Genomic DNA, 22,844 nt, shown 5'->3' with positions numbered 1-22,844 from the left:
AAGTACTTGTAATGGCCAAATTGAATAAAGAATATTTTGATTTTGATTACATTATAAACCTTTCTACTTATGATTTCTGTACAAAAAGTAATGATATCCCGTCAAAAACATAAATGTAAAATGAAAGCCAAGTTCAGTAATAAAACATATGCTTTCAGCGATAAAAGAAGTGAGATGTAAATGTATGCCAAGTTCAATGGTCAGTCCTGAAATTTATTTTTAACAATATAAAATATTTTATAACAACTGTAAATGCCCATTCTTCTTACAACTTGGAGACTTTATTTATGTCTAATATCTGATTTGGCTAGTTTTCAAATTAATTTACATCGATATAAATGAATGTATTCAAATTGTATTCTACTCAGATTCTATTGTAAATTTATAAGAAAACTAGCCAAGTCAGATATTACACATAAATAAAGTCTCCAAGTTGTAAGAAGAATGGGCATTTACAGTTGTTATAAAATATTTTATATTGTTAAATATAAATTTCAGGACTGACCATTGAACTTGGCATACATTTACATCTCACTTCTTTTATCGCTGAAAGCATATGTTTTATTACTGAACTTGGCTTTCATTTTACATTTATGTTTTTGACGGGATTGTTTTTACATATATGTTATTTTCTTGTGAGAATTATTTGGTCTATGTATTTTACAAGCTTGTTGTTTATTTTGCATTTATATTGAAAATATACGTATTTAAATAATATTTTTGTATGCATGTGTTTCCCCGACTAAGACGAGGCGGCGTTAAATATATGGACCGTTTATTTTGAAAGTGGTGTAAGTCCATTTTCTTTTGTTTCGAGAAAATTAAAGGTTAGTATGTCGATGCTTATGCAATTTCAATTACCGACCGATTTTAAGTTGTTCAAAATGTGGGTTATTTTTTGAGAAATTAAACACGGACTACTTATATATAAAAAAATTACATTAAATTAAGCATGAATTACGTGATAGCTCATTTTTCTCAAAAATGGACTTACATCACTTTTAAAATAAACGGTCCATATGTAGGTACTTGGGAAGTGTAAACGAATCATGATTTAAATGTGATGTTTTTCGAAATGTCATTATAACGATTTTTATTAAACCTTATTTATATTTATATTATCTTATGGAAGTGGTTCCATGGAATCGAAGCCGAAATCGAAGATTTTCAATTCGGAGTTGGAATCGGAGTTGGATCCAGGGTCGGAGCCAGAGTTGAAGTCGGAGTCACAATATATGCATGTACTCATAAGATGAATGTGTTATCGTTTTTGAGAGTATTTTTTCTCCCAAGAAATAAGTAGTTTAAAAACACAAAAAGGTACCTAAATTTATTAAAAACCAAATGAATTAATAATTTTGAAAACACCCCATATTTTTAATTTGAGCAGACCCTCAAAAATAAATTAATTAGTTCACGGATTTTAACTTGTCTATACACCGCGACAACTATCCCGCATCTTCCATTTTTACCTCTTATTAAACATTGTCGGAACCGAAGTCGGAGTATGAGATGTTATTTCGATCGGAATGAAAGTTCTGTAACATCCTTACTTTATGTCTGCCTATATAAATTTAAATAGTTCACTACTTAAATTTAAGTATTAACAAATTACTATTAAAAATAAAGATTATATTATCATAGATTACTTTAATAGATAATTTATATTTAAAATATAATTATTTTAAATATGCAGTTTTCTCTATTGTTTTTTACATAGCGGTATCGCGTTTGTTTTATTACCATTTGTTCATAAACAAAAAAGTTATGTCAATTTACAGAACTTGTTTGACAAAATTGCCACAAATTTCTGTTTTATTGAATAGGTTAAATCTTTTTAGTTTTTAATGTATGGAGATGACTAAAGTCGAAAATAATTAAAGTAAGTCAGAAATTAATGCATAATCTTTACAGTTCCACTGCGTCACACAGATAATTAAGCAAGATTATTCAATGGCAGCAGCTGAAAATGATATTGGTATACACAAATCAAAGGTTTTTGATATGTAAAAAATCTTTATAAAAAGTCTTATATGTAACAATTATACTAATATTAATATTTTGTCTAAGGTTTTATTTGACTTCTTATCCACGGTAAATATTGGAACACTTTGGTATACACGCCGGGGACGTTTTCAATACCGCACGGCGTTGGTCCGAAGCTCACAATGCCGACGACTTGAAAGATCCTGCCGTTGTCCGACATCAGGGGACCCCCCGAGTCGCCTTTGCACGAGTCCTTGCCAGCGATACCCCCGGCGCACAATTGTCCCTGCCATAGCGGAACTTGTCGCCTCGAAATGTTATACGCTGGTTGACATTCCTGAAAATACAAAAAATATTTGTATCAATATAAAAAAGTTATTGTATTTGAACATGTTTTAACACAGAAGAGTAGGCAGCTAAGTTAATAGAATATTCTAAAGTATTAGATTAATAGGTATAGTTAGTATTATTGTGGCTGGCAGTACTAATATAAATTCTGACGTAGAAATGAAGAAAATGCTTAGCGAAGTGGATTCAAGTAGTAAATTTCAAGAGAAGTGTTTATTATTAATTATGATATATCTAAATATTTAAATTAAATAGAATTTCTGTTATTTTTTGTATACTTCAAGCGGGACAGATGATGAGCACCAAGTAAACCAAGTATTTCACCTCTAGACTTCTATATGGCAGATCCACTTGAAGCTTAATGTTACTAAAGCTTTGCACATCACTAACTGCTCCCCATCCGGCTGCGAAAAGCGTTATTGGCAAGTTGGCTGCACTCGCGATGTCGGATGTTGGTAGACAAATGGGTCGTATGAAGTCTAAAACAAGAATAATAAAATATATATGTTTGTTATTTAAAAGTATCTATATCTATATCTACGGCTGGTAGACAAAAAAAACTTAGTGTTAAGTTTGTTCGTTTCGCACACTTCGTCTTTCAAATTCCACCTAACTTACGTGACAATGCTGTGTTGCTCAGATTGATATGGTTACATTAAATACATATTATTAAAATAAAATAATTGAGCGTCACGCTGTATCCCGCCCTATCCTGCGGTAGGCAGGGGGAACATACTGTTAAGACACTCCGTTCTCCACTTTCCGACGAATTCTTGAGTGGTGGATCTCTACGTCGCGCTTTGCCTTAGGACCGAAGAAATGGAAATATATTTAAATAATTATTTCATATCCTCGAGTAGCTATCGAACCCACACCCTATCGCGTGTACATTCACACTTTGTGCCCCTGCACCACGACTGGCCTCAAAACTACTACTATTATTACCATAATATCTTACCAGTATACGGCGCATTACTTTCTAGCCTCAATATTGCAATATCATTTCTTCTGAGCGTCGACACAGGGTCGTAATTAGGATGAGCAATGATTTTCTCTATAGGTATAATAGTTGTGCCCTCAGTGCAGTCCATGCCGCCTCCTTCCACTGGAACGCAGTCCTGACCCTGTGTACTTACATCGTATTCACCTAGACGTACGTTAGTTCTGAAATTTTGGTTAAAGATAATAAATAAGGCTTTGTTTATTATTTATTAGTAATTGATATTTTGATATATTTTTTTTTGTAGGTTTATAGGATTGGTAAAAAACACTTGATTTTGAAGTATTATTTTCGAGTTCGTTGACATTGTCCTAGGGGGTGTAAAAGCTAGCTAGAGGAGTAGCTTATTGAAGAGGTGTACTCTTACATTAAGAAAAAAAAAGATTATTTAATTTAATTATTTCATGCATTTTTAATTTAGCGATATGCTAATAGGCAGAGAGAACCTAGTGCTAATACATTGAGTTCTACATTTTTCTCCCATTCTGAAGACTTCTTATAATATAGGATTAGGATTAGGATAGGAAGTTGAACTCACAATCTTCACTAGTCCTCTATTTTACTAAGTTACATATTATTATAGAAGAATACTCACGGTGTCCCAACTCTAAGAACTGGTCCTTTCACACAATGTCCAGCGGTGAGTACGTATCTGCCGCTTATCAGAACACCGCCGCAAAGTAATTTCAGCTTACTGTCTTTCGTCCCTATGTATTCCAACATGGCCAACCACGGATACTGATCGATCGCCGTCATATTACCCCCTGAAATAAATTATTTAATCCATACCTATATTATAAATTCGAAAGTAACTCTGTCTGTCTGTCTTTAACATAATCAGGGTCAAACCGCTAATTTAATTGTGATAAAATACTCATATAGAGATACTTGAGGGTCTCGGGATGAACATATACGTATACATATGATACTTTTTTTCTCATATTTGTAATATTTTCGATATATACTTTCGATATATATATTAAAATACTTATTAATTTGACATGCAATTTATTCCGCCATGTTAATAACAACCGTCGCGTTGCTAAGCAACGATTTGCATAGTTTGTATAGAAAACGTCACCCAAAATGAGTTTGCTTAACGCATCTCTCTATTGAAAACTGAAAATAATTTCATAAATATATTCAATAAATATTCGTATAGTTCAGGCGGGCGTAGCCGCGTTCGGGTCCACTAGTATATAATATATGTATAGATATCATCGTTTTAACCATTGCGTCCTCACAGGCTAACACATAGTGCTTGCATTTCTTCTGGGACAGAGTACACTCTTCCCTGCCCAACCGGTGTCGCTGTTAAAGCTAATAGCCTTAACCTCATGTTGAAAAAAAAAAACGATTGCGTCGAAAACTTGATTTACTTTATGTAATTTTATTTAATATTGTAAACGTAAATTGTAATAATGTGGACTCTTGTTTTAATTCTTTATGATTTCATTGAATGCTTTCAATCAGGTTTTGCCAACTTTTTAGGTATCGATATAGGAATATGAGGTGCTTTATAGATTTTAACATTTTTTGACAAATGAAACAGGACTCTAATAATACAGACATTATGACCTCGATAACAGCAACTAAAGGATAAACTTATACTTTTTTTCTCAATAAGATCGTAGATATTTGCTATGTTTATACATTATAAATAAAACTTGTAAACCGGATTAATCGTGTACATTTATGATACTAAATAATGAAATGTATAATACTAAATATATGCGATTAATGTAATTCTTTGCCTTTCCATATAACTTATACATATTTAGATGACTGTAGATTAAGTAAATTAGCGTGTGAAGTTATTGGAAATGCCTAACTTTAAACTAGATAGTCGAGGCTAGCTTGATCCTCATTCGGAAAGTAAAGAACGTTGAACTTCTCTTTGTGCATAACATCAATTTAGAAAGATATGTATAGTAAAATATACCTGTAATATTACATTAAGAAATCGCGTTGAAATTGTATTATCGTAAACGCACACCAATTACTTAAATATGTTTAAATGATTTATGTCTTATAATATTACTGGCATTTATCATTGTGGTTGTCACTTAATTACTTCCCATTAAATCGTTTAGTGCAATAACTCTATGAAGCGGGTATTATACAACTTTGTATATATATATTTAGGTCCCAGCTTCGGTGTATGTAGTAGTGTCCGTCCGTCTCATACGGGTGTCTGGTGCTATTTTATGCCCTAGAAGTACCCAATGTAAAGACACTCTGTTCTTCACTTTCCACTTCGCAACTTTGTTTTATTTGTCACTATTTCTAGAACATATATTTTTCCGTTTAAGTTGAGATTGAACCAAAAAAGCTTCAACAGTCAGACGCTGTCCTACGATGAACTGCAGAAATATGAAAATTATAAAGACAATTTTATGTTAAACTAGCGGCCCTCTCGCGGTTTCACCCGCGTGAAGTATGTTATTATTAATTTCTGTCTCCATGGCTACGTCCTAGTGACGTCTATGCAAAATTTGAGACTCCTATCATTTGTAGTAACGAAGTTTCATACAAACTTTCGACCCCAAAAACAACCCCTTAGAAGTCGAATATTGCAAATTCCCGTCTTAGCGAGCACCTACGTCCTATAAATAACTCCTATGCAAAATTTAAGATTCCTAGCACGTATAGTTTCTGAGATTTCGTGATGAGTGAGTGACCTTTCGATTTTATATATATAGATTACAACATAATATATGTTTTTTTAATACAATCCTTGATTTTCGCGATTTTACACATTTTGAATGAAACTTAAACAGCAGTCCGTGGTCACACACAAAGTTTTCGAAACTTCTAGTTTCCAAAAATGTATAAAACTAACTATAAGTGATTAATCCGGTTTATGAGCTTCATTTGAAACAAATTAGTTTGAAAATTACCAAATATTTTATTTCCACTGGAGCTGTCCAGTCCACAGCATTCCGAGCGAGGATCGGGCGGTGCTGCAGACGGTGCGCACTTTCTGGAGGGGATCACGTTCTCCCTCCTCGGCGGTCCGCAGCACACACTCAAGCTGCCTGTGCCCTCGCATCTGTTGGACATTGTATTATATGTTTATAACTCAATCTTCATACATTCGCCCATTGCATTCAGTCATTTATTCATTTATCTTACATACAATGACTTGTACAATACGGTCGACGTGTCGTGGCCGCCCTAAAGTTAGCTGTAGTTGATTGAGTACAATTTTAGGATTTTTCTTACTTTTTTATATTTATTATTTACTTCCCGAGTTCAGAAACCTTACTTCAGGTCGGCCACGACAGTACAGGAAAGTAGACGTGTTGGTAGTGTGTCAGTGGAAATATCAGGAATTTGGGCTAAAATTATCTCCACTTCTGTGTTGGATAAATCGTGAAGCTTTCTTTAAGGAAAAGACGAGAAAAGACTCGTCACCTGATGGTATGTGGTCACCGCCAGCCACGACCTCGTATAAAACCAGAGGAGCTACGACTACGATTGTATAGATAGATGTACTTTTGGATTGGCGCAGTTGGCTATTCTATTGTTGTGTGCGTGAAAGGAACTTCCTACGTAACCGATGCGGTTACTACTGTTAGTACGGTTAGTATTGGAGAGCCAATTACGCAGATGGCAAGGACATTAGAAAATTCGGTGGCAGGTCCCCATGATAAATGTTATAGAGAACGCACAGCGAGGAGACGTCTCTACGCAAAACCAAATTCTCAATCCTTTCATAAATAAATAATTGTCACTAATGATATTATCTGTTCTACGTTGCATGCGATAAAATGGTTCAAGCTGATACTGAAGTGTACTAACTCAAAGATGGTAACTATCCATACAAATAATACGGTTATGATTGCATAATACCTGGAAAGTTGTACGTAGCTCTTGTTTTCCTCAGGCACAGGTGATGTCAAGAGCATTAAAAGTGATGGACATGAGTGTATGTCTATGCAACTACCCTCGTTCTCGTCTGGGGTGAAGCATCGCAAATCCTCATCTCTCGGTTTATTTATTTCACAACATACCTGTAAAGTTTTAAAATCTATTAAAATATCTTTCGTACCCCAAGGATTAGTAAAATAATTAAAGATTAGGAATAGTTTAATAAACCTTCCTTAGCAGTCGGGAAAAATAAATATACATAGATAAGTATACATATAATCTTTATAGTGACAATAATTAGATTAGACTGAAATTAAGGGACTATAGTTATACTGTTTGTTAAATTGGATTTAGATAGGAGTATTTCTTGTTTATTCTGTAACAAAAAATATAAAGAATTGTTCCAATTATTTACTTTTTTGATTTTTACAAAAAAAGCAGAAAAAAAATTAAGAACATTGCTTAGAACTAGTTTATTACATTATCTTAAAAAATATGTCTAATAATAGTTGTTCTTCATTTTGTTTACATTTCATTTCTTGCGTGTTTGTCTTCATTTTACATATTTACTCTATTGAGTAAGTTTGAGTGGGAAATGTTATTCTCACATTGAATTTAATTACTACTTTTTACATTAAATAAGTTATCATTTCTGTACCTCTGGAAGACCGTTTGAATAACCGCAAAGCGACTTCCTCAGTAATGTAACGTCGTCTGGCGTCCTAGAAGGGTTCTGTACAAGAGCCAACAACCGTGGGCAGTCCAGCAAGGAAATACAAAGACCAGTAGTTCCCATCTGGGTGCTGCATGATGAGTTTAGATATGATTCTGAAATTTAAATAACTTTGTTGTATATTTTAAATATTTGGCTATATTTAAGAGGGATACTTTTTTATATTTCGAATGTTTTAATGTTCTATCAAGCAGATATCTAGACTAGAATGTTTGACCATCTTTTGTAGTGAAATTTTGAGACTTGAGATTGAGACTGTGACATTGATTGTGGGCTAAAGCCTCACTCGGGGGAATGTTTTAATTCAGAATATACAATTTTTACACAAACTGCACTGTATTTAACAAAATGCATTTTATGATTTTATTATGATAACTTCTAGATAAATCTACAAATATATAAAATATTCCGTTACAAGCGATGTTGAAGGGGAGTGAAGGGAACCACTAACGCCCAATATTAATAATGTATCTCCTATCTCCAGTTAACGTCTATCTCGTACTGTCCGACATGTCTATCCAATCACTAACCTGCATGCCTACCTCCATCTCTGTCTATTTCAATCTATGGTAGCAATTTTTGGATTAGGATTGGTTATTAACATTGGGCGTAAGAGAGGATTCCTCGAAATTCCCTGTATGAATATGGTATGATATAAAAACCTATCAACTAATTAAGAAAAATGTTCTCCTTTTGTAGTTTCTAAAATTAAAAGTCATATCGTTACCCAATATAATTGCACCATCAGATTAAATACTTATTATATTAATTGTTACCTCTTAACGATCTCAACAATTATGACGTCATAGGTTTTTACTAAAAACATTTGAAAATGTATTTCCCACTATAACAAAATAAAATAATTGATAAGAACTCTCTTGAGCATAGCTTTGTACGAAATTAGAACATTTCAACGATTTACATTATGTTCAAATTAAGCCTATATAAATCTTGCTTTTTGTATATTTTTTTATTGTTTCCAAATGCTTGCTTCGTTCACAGTAATGATAAAAAAAACTTTAATTGACTTTGATGTGTTTTTTATATTATAACATTTACTACAGTTCTTTTTGGTACTCGATGTTCTTGATTTTATATAAAATTTAATTATTTAATATAAAAAAAAAATCTTATGAAGGGCATTGGTCCAGTCAATCCAAACAGGTTTTAGGGATTCTTATTTTAATCATAAGTTAAATGGATATGGATATAATCCAATGGTTATTTCTTTTCACATCTTATAATTAAAAAGGTAGTCCCTTCCAGTTGTAAGAATTAAGTTGATACTTTGTGATGTCTACCACCATATTACCTAAACGAAACGTTTTTTTCATATGCAAATTTTGTATATGCAAAGTGCTCTTTAAATTTCAAAGCTCCAAATAAGATTTTTTTAAATTATTACTATATTAGCTTTCCCACAATTATCAGAATAATTTTATACAAGAATATTCAAGTTAAATTGTTTGTAGGTTTCGGAAACTAACCTAGGACTCCTCTTGTTATGATTAGTACTGATTCATATGGAACGTGTTTTAATAGATGCATCAGCGGGTCTCTTGAGCACGATGAATTAGTAAATCGTGATATTACAAGGTTATTTTTTGAGTTCACCGACAGACAGTTCCTTGTAGGTATTGGTGTTTTTACTGTTATCATTTAGAAATAGTTCCTAAAGTATAATTATAATAAGTTTAATAGTAAGGTTTTAATAGGTAATCTTTAAATTTTGTTGAGAATTAAGGGATTTCATAGTAATTGTAATCTACTACTAAATCCTCACTGCCTTCTTTGCAATTTTATCACTATGTGCCAAACACATATTGGTATATAACGTGCAAATATTAAATTTCGTTTTCCTTAAACATATTTAAATTTAAGCGTCACAATATCTTAGCACGCGTCTCTTACATTGATTTTGTTTATATGTATTTAACTTATCTTTTCCTAAACTATTAGTAATAAACTGTGTGATAATATCAAAGAACTAACATTATTTCACACCAACCGTTATTTAATAATAACCTTTATATACTACTACAATCACTATAAATAGACAAGTAAGTAATTGTTTAATAGTAACTTTAATATTGTACTACTTTAAAACACTATAAATGAAAAAAACTTATTAAAAACATTCACTAAAATTGCAACTTACGTCCACTAACGAAGCACACATATGTAGAAATGAACACAAACAGCGGATAAATCATTGTTTTTGTATAAACATTATTTTTTTATATTTCTTATTACAATAATACGACCGCGCGCCGCGAAGAGTCGCTGTGTACTGCTAAGTGCTGGCGATATTTTATTTAGCCTCTGGGAATCCTCACTTTGATAAATAAAATTGTGCTTACTTTATCTGTACTCTACTGTTTTAATTTGTTATATTTTTTATATTTATTTATTTATGATTAGTGGGTTTTTTTATTTTAGTTTTAAATAATTGTTAAGTGCTCAAATTAAAAAAAATGCGTCACACTTTATTCCGCATATAGCAGGGTTAAGTGGTAGGTAGGAACTTAGTTTCAAGAATTTTCGAGACATTACGTGTTGAGGCGTAACTCATCGCCGCGTTTTGTCTTTTTATCACAGCGAGGAAATGCAAATAAGTTATTATTAGCAAATTATGTATAGGTACATACTATAGTACTGTAAGTTCTCAAGTATTTTAATTTACATATCACGAATGTATTAATCAAACTAAGAACCATCATAGTAATTATCAAAGACAAACTACTTTGCAATATGTATAATCTACTCTCATAATATTTTTAATTCCGACATCATCTGTGTGTTGATCCTTAAAAAACTTGTCGGATGAGTTTTACGAGCGTCTGTTTACTGTTTTTTTTTCTAATAATAAGTAATAAAAACTTCGGGTTCTGTAGCGGTCTTGTATATTTGGCCAGATATTGCAGGTTCGTTATCGCTTGAAGGCCTAAGGTATCCTACTAATATTATAAATATGTGAGTTTGAGAGAATGTAAGTTTGTTGGTCGCTAGTAATAAATATAGCGTAAAACCGGGTTAGATAGCCCCACCCCATCTTTTGAAAAAGCCTCCTAGTTTCAAAAAATATACATTTTATAAGAATAATGTAATTAATATACATATTGCCCGTTTGTAAATATTTAGTTGTTATCATGTTACAAAAAGAAATGATGAATTACGTCAGAATATAATTTTATTATTGTCTGTTTATTACGATAAAACGACGCTTATAACAGGCACCAGGCAAAGGGTTAGGAGTTAAGACACTCCGTTCTCCACTTTCCGCCCAATTTCCTAGGCATTATGTTTTGATTGGAGGAACTTAACGCCGCGCTTTGTCTTGTTACTAGAGCTAGGTAATTAGTTCCCCGAGTTTGAATCGAACCCACATTTGCCGCGGCACAACAAGGGCCTCAAAACTGTCAAACATTAGCTCATTAGAGTTTATTCTATAAATTTGGGACTAAAGCATCTAAATTGGTTGTACTATTAAAAAACAATTAAATGTACCGTTTATACAGGTTGTCTCTTTTGACAGTTATAACAGTTTTATTTTAGGGTTCCGTAGAATAACAAAAGTGGAACCTTTATACATTAGTCATGTCTGTATACCTGTCACAGCCTCTTTACTCCGAAACTATTAGGACTACACACTTTAAACTTGGTAAGGAGATGTGTTCTGTGAACACTTTTCAGTTTTAGATCCATATTCATGGAATTATAAAATATAATGTTAAAACTATAGATAAGTCGTTTTCAAACGAAAATATTCTATATTTTTGTAATTTATACAAACACTACGAGTTGTCTTTTGCTGGCGAGAAGTAATAGTCGTGTTTTGGCTAGATTTAGGTAATCGGTATATTATGTAGCTGACTCTGGGACCCCTGCCCATACTGGTCCTGGTCTAACTAGCATTTGATCACTTATTATAATATACAACTCTTCACATATGTCATGGTAGGTACGGGAAACATAGTGTTACGTTTCTGTAAGCTGTTTGAGTGCCGCTTTTTTCTTATCACAGCGAAATCAAAATATTTTTTTATTAGGTACTAGCGACCAGTCACACACTTGTGCTCCTACACCACGACAGGTCTGATACTGTTTTTATTTATCTAAAAGTGGTATTTGAATCTTTATATGCCGCCATTGTATTAGTAACGTCGCAACTGCACCACAGTGATTTAACTTTTATTTATTTTTATATATAAACTAGTGGACCCGAACGCGGCTACGCCCGCTTGAACTATACGATTATTTATTAAATATATTTATGAAATTATTTTCAGTTTTCAATAGAGAGATGCGTTAAGCAAGCTCATTTTGGGTGACGTTTTCTAACAACAAACTTAGCAAATCGTTGCTTAGCAACGACTGTTGTTATTAACATGGCGGAATAAATTGCATGTCAGATTAATAAATATTTTAATATATTGGTATATATCGAAAATATTACAAATATGAGAAAAAAAGTATCCTATGTTCATCCCGAGACCCTCAAGTATCTCTATATGAGTATTTTATCACAACCTTATTAGCGGTTTGGCTCTGATTGCGTAAAAGGCAGACAGACAGACAGACAGACAGAGTTACTTTCGAGTTTATAATATAGGTATGGATTAGCTTCTAGGGAGGGTCTTACATAATAATTTTGAGTTATTATTCGATTATTCGATTAATGTATGTTAATTGTACGTAATACACACTTCATAGTGTCACTTAAATATAGGTTTGTGTTGAATAAAAACAATGTAAAAAGATGAGCAATTTATTATTAAAAATAATATTTACAATTATAAAAATACTGGTCAAATGCTATTATAATATTGTGTCATCAAATATCGACGCTTCGGTGGTACACAGAGTTAAGCCCTAACGTACGTTTTTACATATATTTTCGCAGGAGCTTTGACTATAGCTTAGCTTTCAAGTAAACTTTTTGTTTAATTGTTTTTTTTTTTTCAATTTTTTTGGTTTAATTTTTATTACTAAAAATTCTGCACTGGCCACGGACCTTCCACGCTATGAAAGCGACGATATTTTATTTATATGTTTTATGTGTATGTATAATTCAGTAAGGTCGCTTACCTTGAGGTATATTGAGGTATATGTAAGTATTAACTTCAAAATTGATTCACTCGGTGACTGTCTTATAGTTTATAATTTTATATATAACTAGTGGACCCGGACGCGGCTACGCCTGCTTGAACTATAAGAATATTTTCGCGTCGGTCATACTCATACTATGCCGCCCGTAGGCTAGGTCATTTGGAATCAGTGACATCTCATTAATTATTTATCAAACTTCATAAGGATGAATATCAAAATGTCGCGGTAACGGTTGCGTAGCGACGCGACGGTTGTTATTAACATGGCAGAATAAATTGCATGTCAAATTAGAAAGTACTTTAAAATATATTAGTTTATATGTGTAATGTAATATTATATCGCCTATAGTACTTCTGAAGAATGCAGCTTTTATACAAAACAAAAACAATGTAAATCAGACCAGTAGATCCAGAGATCTTAGCGTTCAAACAAACAAACAAACAAACAAACAAACAAACAAACAAACAAACAAACTCTTCCCCTTTATTATATTAGTATAGATAGTAATTTTATATATTATATATGAACTATTACTAATTTACGACTGTATTAATTCATTTTAAGATTTCTATTATTTTTTCTAACATAACATAACATAAAAAAAAAAAACAGAACATCGAATTTGGATCCATAACAAAACTTATTTTATATTTATATAGGTAATGCGCATTTTACATATATCTAATTTAAATTAATAGCAGGTAAATCTGAATTTAAATTGTACAAATATCGAAAAAGTGAACGTTCAAGGCCATGATGTCAATTTTATTATATCATAAAATGATATTTATGTATCTCATCTATACATTTAAGTACTGCAGCTTAATAATTAAATATACATTTATAACCTTTTTTTAGCTTCTCGCTGTATAGTGCACATAGGTTCACTACGTTCCTAATGGGAACGACACTCCGCTTCTACTTTCCGCCGAATTCTAAAGGCAATACGGGTTGAGAGGTAGAACTCAACGCCGCCTTTTGGCTCGACACCTAAGCAAAATATTGAATATTGTACTTTCTGGAATGGGAATCGAAATAACAACCTGTGACGTTTACAGACGCTCTTTTTTTATATATTTTAGATAAAAACATTTAAGTACTACAATTTAGTAGTTACTTATATATTTATAACTTATCTAACTTAATAAATAAAATTATCTAATACTTATCAATCAAAAGTTTTGCTCGTAGATTTACAAATAAGAAATACTAAATCAATTAAGAATTTTGACATATCAAAATTTAGAGGAGCTTGGGCGAATCGACCTAGGTATTTTTAATATGATATGAAAATAAGTAAGTAGTGATTGATTCCGTTTATAATATTATGTCGAGGGACTAGTAGGTTTATTATTATTTCTATACAAGTAATACAGTCTGTCTGATTTCAAAAATTATAAAAGCTTAATAATACCGGCAAAGCTTTTACTTTTCAGAGAACTTGTTATCACTGGATTCATATATTTATTAACTGTTTTTAAGAAAGTAAAACTTACTTTTAGAACAATATTTTAGCCTGTAGCAAAGTTTTACTATTATTCAGCTTTAGAGCTGATAGCTTGAAGCTTCAATTTTATTCAAACTTTTGGATGGCATTTCAGAGTTGCTTGTTAGTCTCAGCTTTACGACATATATTGCAGGATAGGCAGAGGAAATCTAGCGTTAAGGCACTCCGTTAAGTGTGCCTATTACGTGGCGGCACTCAACGCCCCACTTTGTCATCCTACTAGAGCGAAGAAATGAAAATAATTCCCTGAGTGGGAATTGAACACACAATCGCGTTTAAAGTCAGACGCCATGCCGCTGCGTCACGACGGTTAATGATAGGATGGTAATTAAGTTTCAATATTAACTCTGATCCATTCTAGGTAGTCATAAACTTTTGTGTAAATACTAGGCCAGCCTTTAGCTCCGCACTGTGTAGGTCCATAGCTTATTATCCCAATTATTTCGTGGAACTGTTCATATTCATTGATTAAAGGTCCTCCAGAGTCGCCTCTACAGGTGTCCTTGCCGACCTCACCTCCAGCACACATTTGCTTGTCCCATATTGAGGAATTGCCGTTAGTTTTGTAACGATCTCGGCATTTCTGTGTAATATAATATGACATATTGTTAATTGTGAAACTATTAAATGAAGAAATTATATAATATAAAATTAAAGAAGAACTAAATGACTCGTTACACTGTTTTATCTGGCCATTGTAATTAGCAATATCTATTAGTTGTAGTGTATATATAGCAAGTAATACTTGAAGAAGTTAGTAATATATTTTTTGGTTGTTAAACTCACTGGCTGTTCTACGTAAGGTATGTCTGCATGTAGTTTAACATTGCTTGAGGTGCCATAGTCATTGATAGCCCCCCATCCCGCGATGTATAACCGCCAATTGCTTGGATGATTCTGTGTTATATCAGATGTTGGTAAGCATAATGGTCGAATGAAGTCTGAAAGTTTAAATCAAGATTAATTTATTATTATTACTAAAAAAAATAACGAATGAAAACAAATGTATTTTAAAGGTCATAATTTAGTTAAGTTCAACTAATTTCGATTTAGTTGCTAATAATCTTCATTACGAAAATTTGTATACTAAAATATTAACCAGTGTACGGTGCCATTTCTTTCAGCTTAATCAATCCTATGTCATTAGCTTGAAAAATATGATTTTCTGAATTATACTTTTCGTGCGGTATAATTTTTTCTATTAATATTGTTGTGGTGCCATCTGTGCAATCCTCTCCTCCGCCTTCGACTTCTACGCAGTCCTGGCCGCTGTTAGTTGTATTGTATTCACCAAGAATAACTGATTTCCTGTGTGAAGTAAATTAGTGCAAATACACTTAAATATTGAATAATTGAATTGTATAGTTTATAAAGAAATTTACAATTCTAAATTAGAAAGTACGAAATTTTGCGCACGCGAACGCATACGCGCGTGGACTACTTACTGTTAAAATCGCTAATATATTTATATGCAATACTTACGCTCCTCTTGGTTTTTGATCTGATGTGACTAGACAGTGTGCGGCAGTCAGAACGTACAGACTGCTTATAAGGGTACCTCCGCAACTGTAGGGCCTATTGTATTCTATGAGAACTAACCACGGATATTGGTCTATAGATGTTTGTGTTCCACCTGTCAAATAATAAAATAAGGTATATTAAAGCATTAAGGTAAAATATAGTAAATTAAGAAGTAGTAAAATTAAGTAAAATTAAGAAATATATTAGTATAACATAGTAAACTTAGCAGATTTAATTGACGAGTTGTTATAATGCTAAAAAATATATAAATACTATACATTAATATAATTAGAGAAAGAAATCAAATTTTTTATATTATATTTAGTATTATCTTGATTGTTCAAGCATATCAATACACACCTATAATTTTGTTCCCTGAAGGACTCTCTACACCACAGCAGCTTGTGTCAGGTGCAGGAGGCGTTACCGAATTAGGACAAATCTGAATGTTGGTCCGTGGACCAATCTCATCGCAGCACACGCTTAAACCCCGACCAGGACACCTGTGCAATATATGTAAACGTTTAAATTTTAGTTAGAATTAAATAGTTACTTTTCGGTACGCATTTCCTGAATTACGGCAATATAGGCGTAGAGATCTTAACACTAAGACATTCGGATTATAATATTTTCCATTCTTGTTATAGACATTCAACACTTAATAGCGAAACCCAATAGCACGCTCTTTGTCGTTGTAATATTTAATAAGCGTTTACAATATTTGCTACGAGAACCAAAAATGTGACTTGCTACACTGTAGTTACGTACATACTTGCAATATAATATTTAAAAAAAAAAACTATCATTTATTATCAAGCCATAAATAACTCGTTAGTCTTAGCAAAATCCTGTTATAATTGCTACTTCGTTTTTTTCTTTCTATTGTGTACTGGTAATAATTTTTCAACGGGGTTTCCCCGTCCAATCCAACAATTAACTGGTTGATAAAATTACGTGCACAATTATTTCTCGGGGGAAAGTTCATATTTAAAATATTTCGTTTTCACAGTTTGATTAGACAAAGCGCGGCGTTTAGTTCCACCACCCATCACTTTATCTGGCTCTCATAGAGCAAACTCAACTCTACGGTTGGGATGAAACATTTAAAAGAAGTCTATATGTAATGACTCTGTCTATAATTTACCTTGATCGCTGTATAAAATCTAAGTTTTTCTTAGTGGTGCTTGCCATCATCATGAGAAGCTTTGGGCATTCTTGAATTCGAATGCAACTACCAATTGTTCCAAATCTGGTAACACAACGTGTGTCCTCCGTAGGTTTTGGAGGTTCTTTGGTAGTGGTAGCAGTGGTAGTGGTAGTTGTGGTGGTACTTGTGGTAGTAGAAAGAATGCTAATGAGAGGTGTGACAGATTGACAGCATACCTGTAATAAAAAAACGTTTAAATGCTTTTCAATATGAAAGAGCCGTAATATTAGAAAGTAGAGTGTAGACAGAACAATTTTAATGTCAGAGATAGAGAATAATTTTTATTTAAGATATGTTTCTATTCGTTATTTTATAGTCTTAATAAAAAAAATGTTCATCTGACCAGGAAAAGAACCAATGAATATTTTAATTTGTCCCAAAGTTTGATCGTAGTAAGGGTTGAATTTTAATTATGAATAATAATTGTTATTATCAGCATGCAAATAAATTGGTAATTTAAACCAGATTTTCCTTAATCACATAGATTCATTTACTTATGTGCTTAAATGACTAAACTTTATAAAATAGACACGTGGAACATGAATTTATGACCCGATTGACATAAAACAAAACACTAGAGAAGCTTATAAAATATTTTAGTGAAAACTGCATTCAAATCGGTTAAGCCGTTTCTAAGATTAGCGTGTACAAATACACAGGTAAAAAGGGCAAACATTTAATCTTTTACATTGAACAATGTCCCCAATGAAAGTTTTTCTCATATTTACTCCAAATATAGACAGCGATCGATTACATATATTTTATAGATATGTCGCAGAACTAAAGAAATTATTAAAATATATTAATTAAACTTGCCTTAGACACCTCCCCTTCAAAACCACATTGCCATTGCCTTATTGTCTCCCTTTCTTCTGCTGTTTTCTTTATTTTATCTCTGAGAGCCTTACAGTCCTTTATCAATATACAGACACCGTCTTTACCTGTTGGTGTAATGCATGATTCTGGAAGTGGGGAAAAAAAATATATTTGAAAACTATTAAATTTATAGAAAAATTTTATTTGAAAAATATTGTGTGAGTACTATTGTTGTATAATAATAATCATAATATGCATTCACTATGAAAATTTTACTCTTGAAAGAAGTGTTTTTCTTATGTTTACATATGTTACACTTTTTTGTGAGTAGACCTGGGAAAAAGAACCAGGAGGGAAAGAAACAAGAATATTACGTCCTTCGTTTAACATTATTATGTCTATTTTAAAAACATCGCAAGTTTGACGGAAATTCTAAAATATATTCTTATTAGACACGAAAATATTATATGGGATATGTCACATCTAATACAGATGAAATTGTAAAACACAATCGCCAGACACAGATGCCTAACCATCTTTTGGAAAATTCTTAAAAAGAGAACCTCTTCGGTGTAATATAGTGTAAGTTTATAAAATATGATATATACGTATAATATCTTATGACATTTTATGACTTTGTACGTAGGTACGCGGCCTGCCCCGACTTCTCAATATAATTATTGCTCATTCATTGAGCCATTGACTGTGATTTCGTCATCAATTGCTTACATTCGTCATAATGCTAGCTATCAACTATTTACCACGATTTTGAGAAAGAACTACTTTTGTGTTATAGAAAAGTATCTATATAGCAGAATTAGTAATACATTATACCTGTTGCGCGCAATTTCATTTATCTGTACTTTGTGACCATTGCAACACTTTTTTTTAATATTAAGTAATTTCCTTTATAAAACATTAAATTCCCTATACTACCTGAGGCCTAGTTACATGTAAATTTCTGATATCAACTCGCATGAGCTACCAATTAGTGATTTTCTCAGTGAGTGACGTATGAGTTTTAAATAAAGATAAATATTTAAAAAATGGAAATTATCCGCCTTGCCCCGCTCTCCCTTTGATAATTTAGTTCAACTTCAAATGATTCAGTTTGTTTATTATATTGTGTGTTTATTATTTACCTTTAAAACAATAATAAATATTATACTTCACAGAATGTTATGTATTATATGTACAATTTTTAACTAAATAAAATAAATAATTACGGAATTTCCTATACACATTTATAAAAATACTCTATCAATTAGTCAGCTTAGCATATACTTTATTGGAAAATAAAACACGCCCTAAGAATTTTGAAATTGAATTTGAATTGAAATTATTTTAGACAAGAGGCTCAATTAGCTTCGTAATTATCTTATATAGCTATAAGAGAGCATAATAAAAAATAATAATAATAAATATCCTTAATACACAATTGTTGTTATGTAAATATTATAACCATTGAATTTATTTCAGTCCGGCTCTTATATTAAAAAAAAGGAAAAGAATAAAATTACGTTGCGAGGGTTGCGGGCTCTATTCCCACTCTGGGGAATAAATTATTTAATATTTTCATTTCTTCAATCTGGTATCAAAGCAAAAATTACGTAGATAATCGAAGTTAATCCTTTAATAACAGTAAGTATTTCGTTCGAAACGAGTTTTATATATTAAAATTATCTAAATTAAATTATTTTATAGTATTTTTTATTAAAACAGTTGAAGAAATCATTGATTAAAACAGTTGAAGAAAATGTTGTCTTGTTTTAAAGAAAAAAAAATATATAGGTACATAAATATTCGCAAATATACTTGTCGGTCTCTTGACTGCCGTACAAGACACATTCGAATTTAACAGACGAAGTCGCTGATCACATATTAAATCTCGCAGAGAGACGCCACGATTGGTTGGTTCGAATCTCACCTGGGGTGAAAAGAATTTCATTACCTTACTTTGACAAGACAAATCGCGGCGTCGAATTCTGCCGCGTGTCTTAAAAGCAGGCGAAAAGTGGAAAACAGAATGTCTTGACACTACGTTCTCTCTGCCTACCCTGCTGTACGGGAAGCTGCTTAACCCTTATCTTCACAAAATTTTTTTTTTTAAGAAAAGCAAAAAATATGCATACTGGTAGCTTCTTTGGGCTACAAAAAACATAAAAAAAATAAATAAAAAAATCATAATATGAAAATTTCGGAAAAACACGATGTATACTATACTATACATTGCTACACGTACAGTGATTCTACCATTTTTAAGAATGTATATTATACTATACATTGCGATGCTTAGGGAGGGTGGAAATGTTACTGGTAGCTTTTAAAATATACTGAAAGATTATTGTAAATAATATGATTTTAAATAAAAACAACTATATTAATGGAAGTAAAAATGTTTAATTAAAAAAATCATTCTCAAATAATTTTTTGTTACAAAATAATAACTCAGAGATCCTATTGCTTGCGGTGGTACTCCAAAAACACCTTCGATTCTTCACAAAACAAAGGTAAACCTTACATTTTATGCACATGGTACGTGCCTGGCCAGCTTTGCAGTACACATGTACTTGCACATTTGATATCCGGTTATTTGCGGCCAATGGTAATATTTGTCATAGCCAATATCATCGCAAGATCGTTAAGATACCGGTTTTGTATTTTTGCTTGGCGGGAAATCGTGTAAATTTTTCACTGAAATGTTTCGACTTAATAGTCGTATATAAAGCTAAAACTATTTTTACTTCCAACACCCATAGTCTCTTCTTCTTCTTCAGCGATAATGCCCGTAAAAGTGTCATCTCTTATGTAGAGCAAGAACTCATACATGATGTCACACACCGACTCTGATTTAGTTCTTGAAACTCCATTTACAAGGCTTATTTGGTTTATATTGACGTCGATTTTCTTCTTCATTCATTCTTTACAAGAAAGAATTAAGAAATGAGGTGTAAGAGACACTTCGGTGGTATCGGCATGAATATCAGCTGCATGCGTTCCTATCTCATAATCAGAAATTTGTAAGAGGTTTAACCTTTCGAGATTTGAATTTATCGATGGCTCTGAAGAACTTTCTGTTGATCCAATCATTCCAGCTTCATTACTATTACTAGCTCTGTCACTTGTGTCAGAGTCTGCATTCTCTTCAGGCACCAAGGAGAAAATGCGCCTAGCTCTATCACCCATAGAGTTTAAAACCAAAGCAAAAGACACATGCAAAAAACCAACACCAAAGATAAGCCAAACCATATTGTGTTATAAATAGGTAAATAATGAATGTAATATTATTTGTCCCTTTATATAGTTAGGTAGTCATGCAGTAATAATAATAATAGTATTTTTTATGGGAATCGAACCCATAACTTTGTGTGTAAGCTTTCTAGAACCACTATATCAAGGCGGCAGTACAACTGTCTTTTACATTATAATAAAATTGGTTTAGTATATAAGAAAAACATACTTGAAATTTACATTTTATAGTAAAGTTCCAAAAAATATTGATCCTGTGAAGTTAGCAATGTATATTATACTATACACCACCGACGAAAGGTAAACGACTGCAACTGCGGCAATGTATAGTATAATATACGTTATTAAAAAACACGAAAAAAACATACTAATTCATATAGCGACATCAGCATATATATAAAAATGTGTAAGAACAGACATTTAGGCATGTGTATTTTATAATAAACATACATATTTAGGAGTACAAAAATAAAAATAAAATTAAACTTACCTTAGAGAAATCTGAGCAGCGCGTCTTGACTGTTATTTTTGACAATTTTTTTAAAACTATCATAGATAAACTACTATTTTTATTTTTGAAGTATAAATAAATGTCTAGAAATGTCATATGTTTAATAAAACTAAGTTAAAAAATATTTTATAGCGATCATATATTTTTATAAAGTTGTATGTATAGTATACTATACAAAATGAAGATAAGGGTTAATTGAATATTAATTGACTTGTGACCATAGTAAGTGAGAGTAAGAAATATTTTTTTACTGTTATAAAGTAAAGTATATTGAACTTGAACGAACTGACCGTGAAAAGTTATACGGAACAGTTATTGTACGATTCAAGCTTACGCTTGCTTGTGTTTTATGTTATAGTGATATCAAAACCAGTTATATCATCTTATATATGTGTGTAAAAACAAGCTAAATTATAAAAATGAATCCCACATATACCCTGCTAGAGAGAGGGTTCTCCTTTAGGCAGAGCTCCGTCCGATTTTAGAGACATTGCAAGTTGATTGGCGGAGCTGAACGCCGCGCTTAGACTTAAAGAGCTTTTTTATTACTTATAATTTAACGAACGAACCATACATAAACTTGTATATAATGACTTACCTTGACCAAAGACGAGACACGATAACGTTACAACTATAAATACAACGCACTGAACGAGTTTCATGCTAACGAAACGACTGCTCACCACCAGACCGGACCTTGCAATGTTATATGTGTGAGAGGTTTATATTCTATAGAATATATACTTATATACATACATATGTATGCATATAGTACTTAGAAGAGATTTTTGTATGACTCATACATCTATATATGTATGTTTTTGTATACGACACTTGGCGGTATATTATTAATTAATCTACATTTTTGGTATTCATTTTATTGGCTACGTCAATGTTCTGTTTTTTGGTCATTTTTGTCACAATATTTGATATTGGTTATATTGAAATAGTTACAACTATTTAATAATAACTATTTAAATTAAT

General features: G+C 32.0%; 3 protein-coding genes across 5 annotated transcripts in view; 1 reads left to right on the top strand and 2 right to left on the bottom strand.

Moving 5' to 3' along the window:
- mim (missing-in-metastasis) overlaps nucleotides 1-22,844 on the top strand; it is a 122,551-nt gene that overhangs the window by 67,007 nt on the left and 32,700 nt on the right. The gene's annotated exons all lie outside the window — the stretch shown is intronic.
- Nucleotides 1,997-10,237, bottom strand: LOC146535275 (phenoloxidase-activating enzyme-like). The gene is made up of 8 exons (XM_085191931.1): nucleotides 10,099-10,237; nucleotides 7,866-8,035; nucleotides 7,190-7,350; nucleotides 6,235-6,386; nucleotides 3,930-4,098; nucleotides 3,293-3,498; nucleotides 2,659-2,813; nucleotides 1,997-2,323 (listed from the first exon to the last, which is right to left on the bottom strand). Exons 1-8 carry the CDS (start codon nucleotides 10,151-10,153, stop codon nucleotides 2,066-2,068), a joined length of 1,326 nt encoding a protein of 441 aa, XP_085048057.1. The 5' UTR covers nucleotides 10,154-10,237; the 3' UTR covers nucleotides 1,997-2,065.
- Nucleotides 13,962-22,568, bottom strand: LOC146535274 (phenoloxidase-activating enzyme-like). The gene is made up of 8 exons (XM_085191930.1): nucleotides 22,459-22,568; nucleotides 18,101-18,246; nucleotides 17,222-17,460; nucleotides 16,438-16,580; nucleotides 16,039-16,189; nucleotides 15,656-15,864; nucleotides 15,343-15,497; nucleotides 13,962-15,139 (listed from the first exon to the last, which is right to left on the bottom strand). Exons 1-8 carry the CDS (start codon nucleotides 22,520-22,522, stop codon nucleotides 14,885-14,887), a joined length of 1,362 nt encoding a protein of 453 aa, XP_085048056.1. The 5' UTR covers nucleotides 22,523-22,568; the 3' UTR covers nucleotides 13,962-14,884.

The sequence above is a fragment of the Heliconius melpomene genome, chromosome 10, assembly GCF_056956725.1.
Source record: "Heliconius melpomene rosina isolate 202511_hmr_F chromosome 10, ASM5695672v1, whole genome shotgun sequence".
NCBI lineage: Eukaryota > Metazoa > Arthropoda > Insecta > Lepidoptera > Nymphalidae > Heliconius > Heliconius melpomene.
The sequence above is the reverse complement of the archived record's forward strand: the minus strand, read 5'-3'. Positions and strand labels throughout refer to the sequence as shown.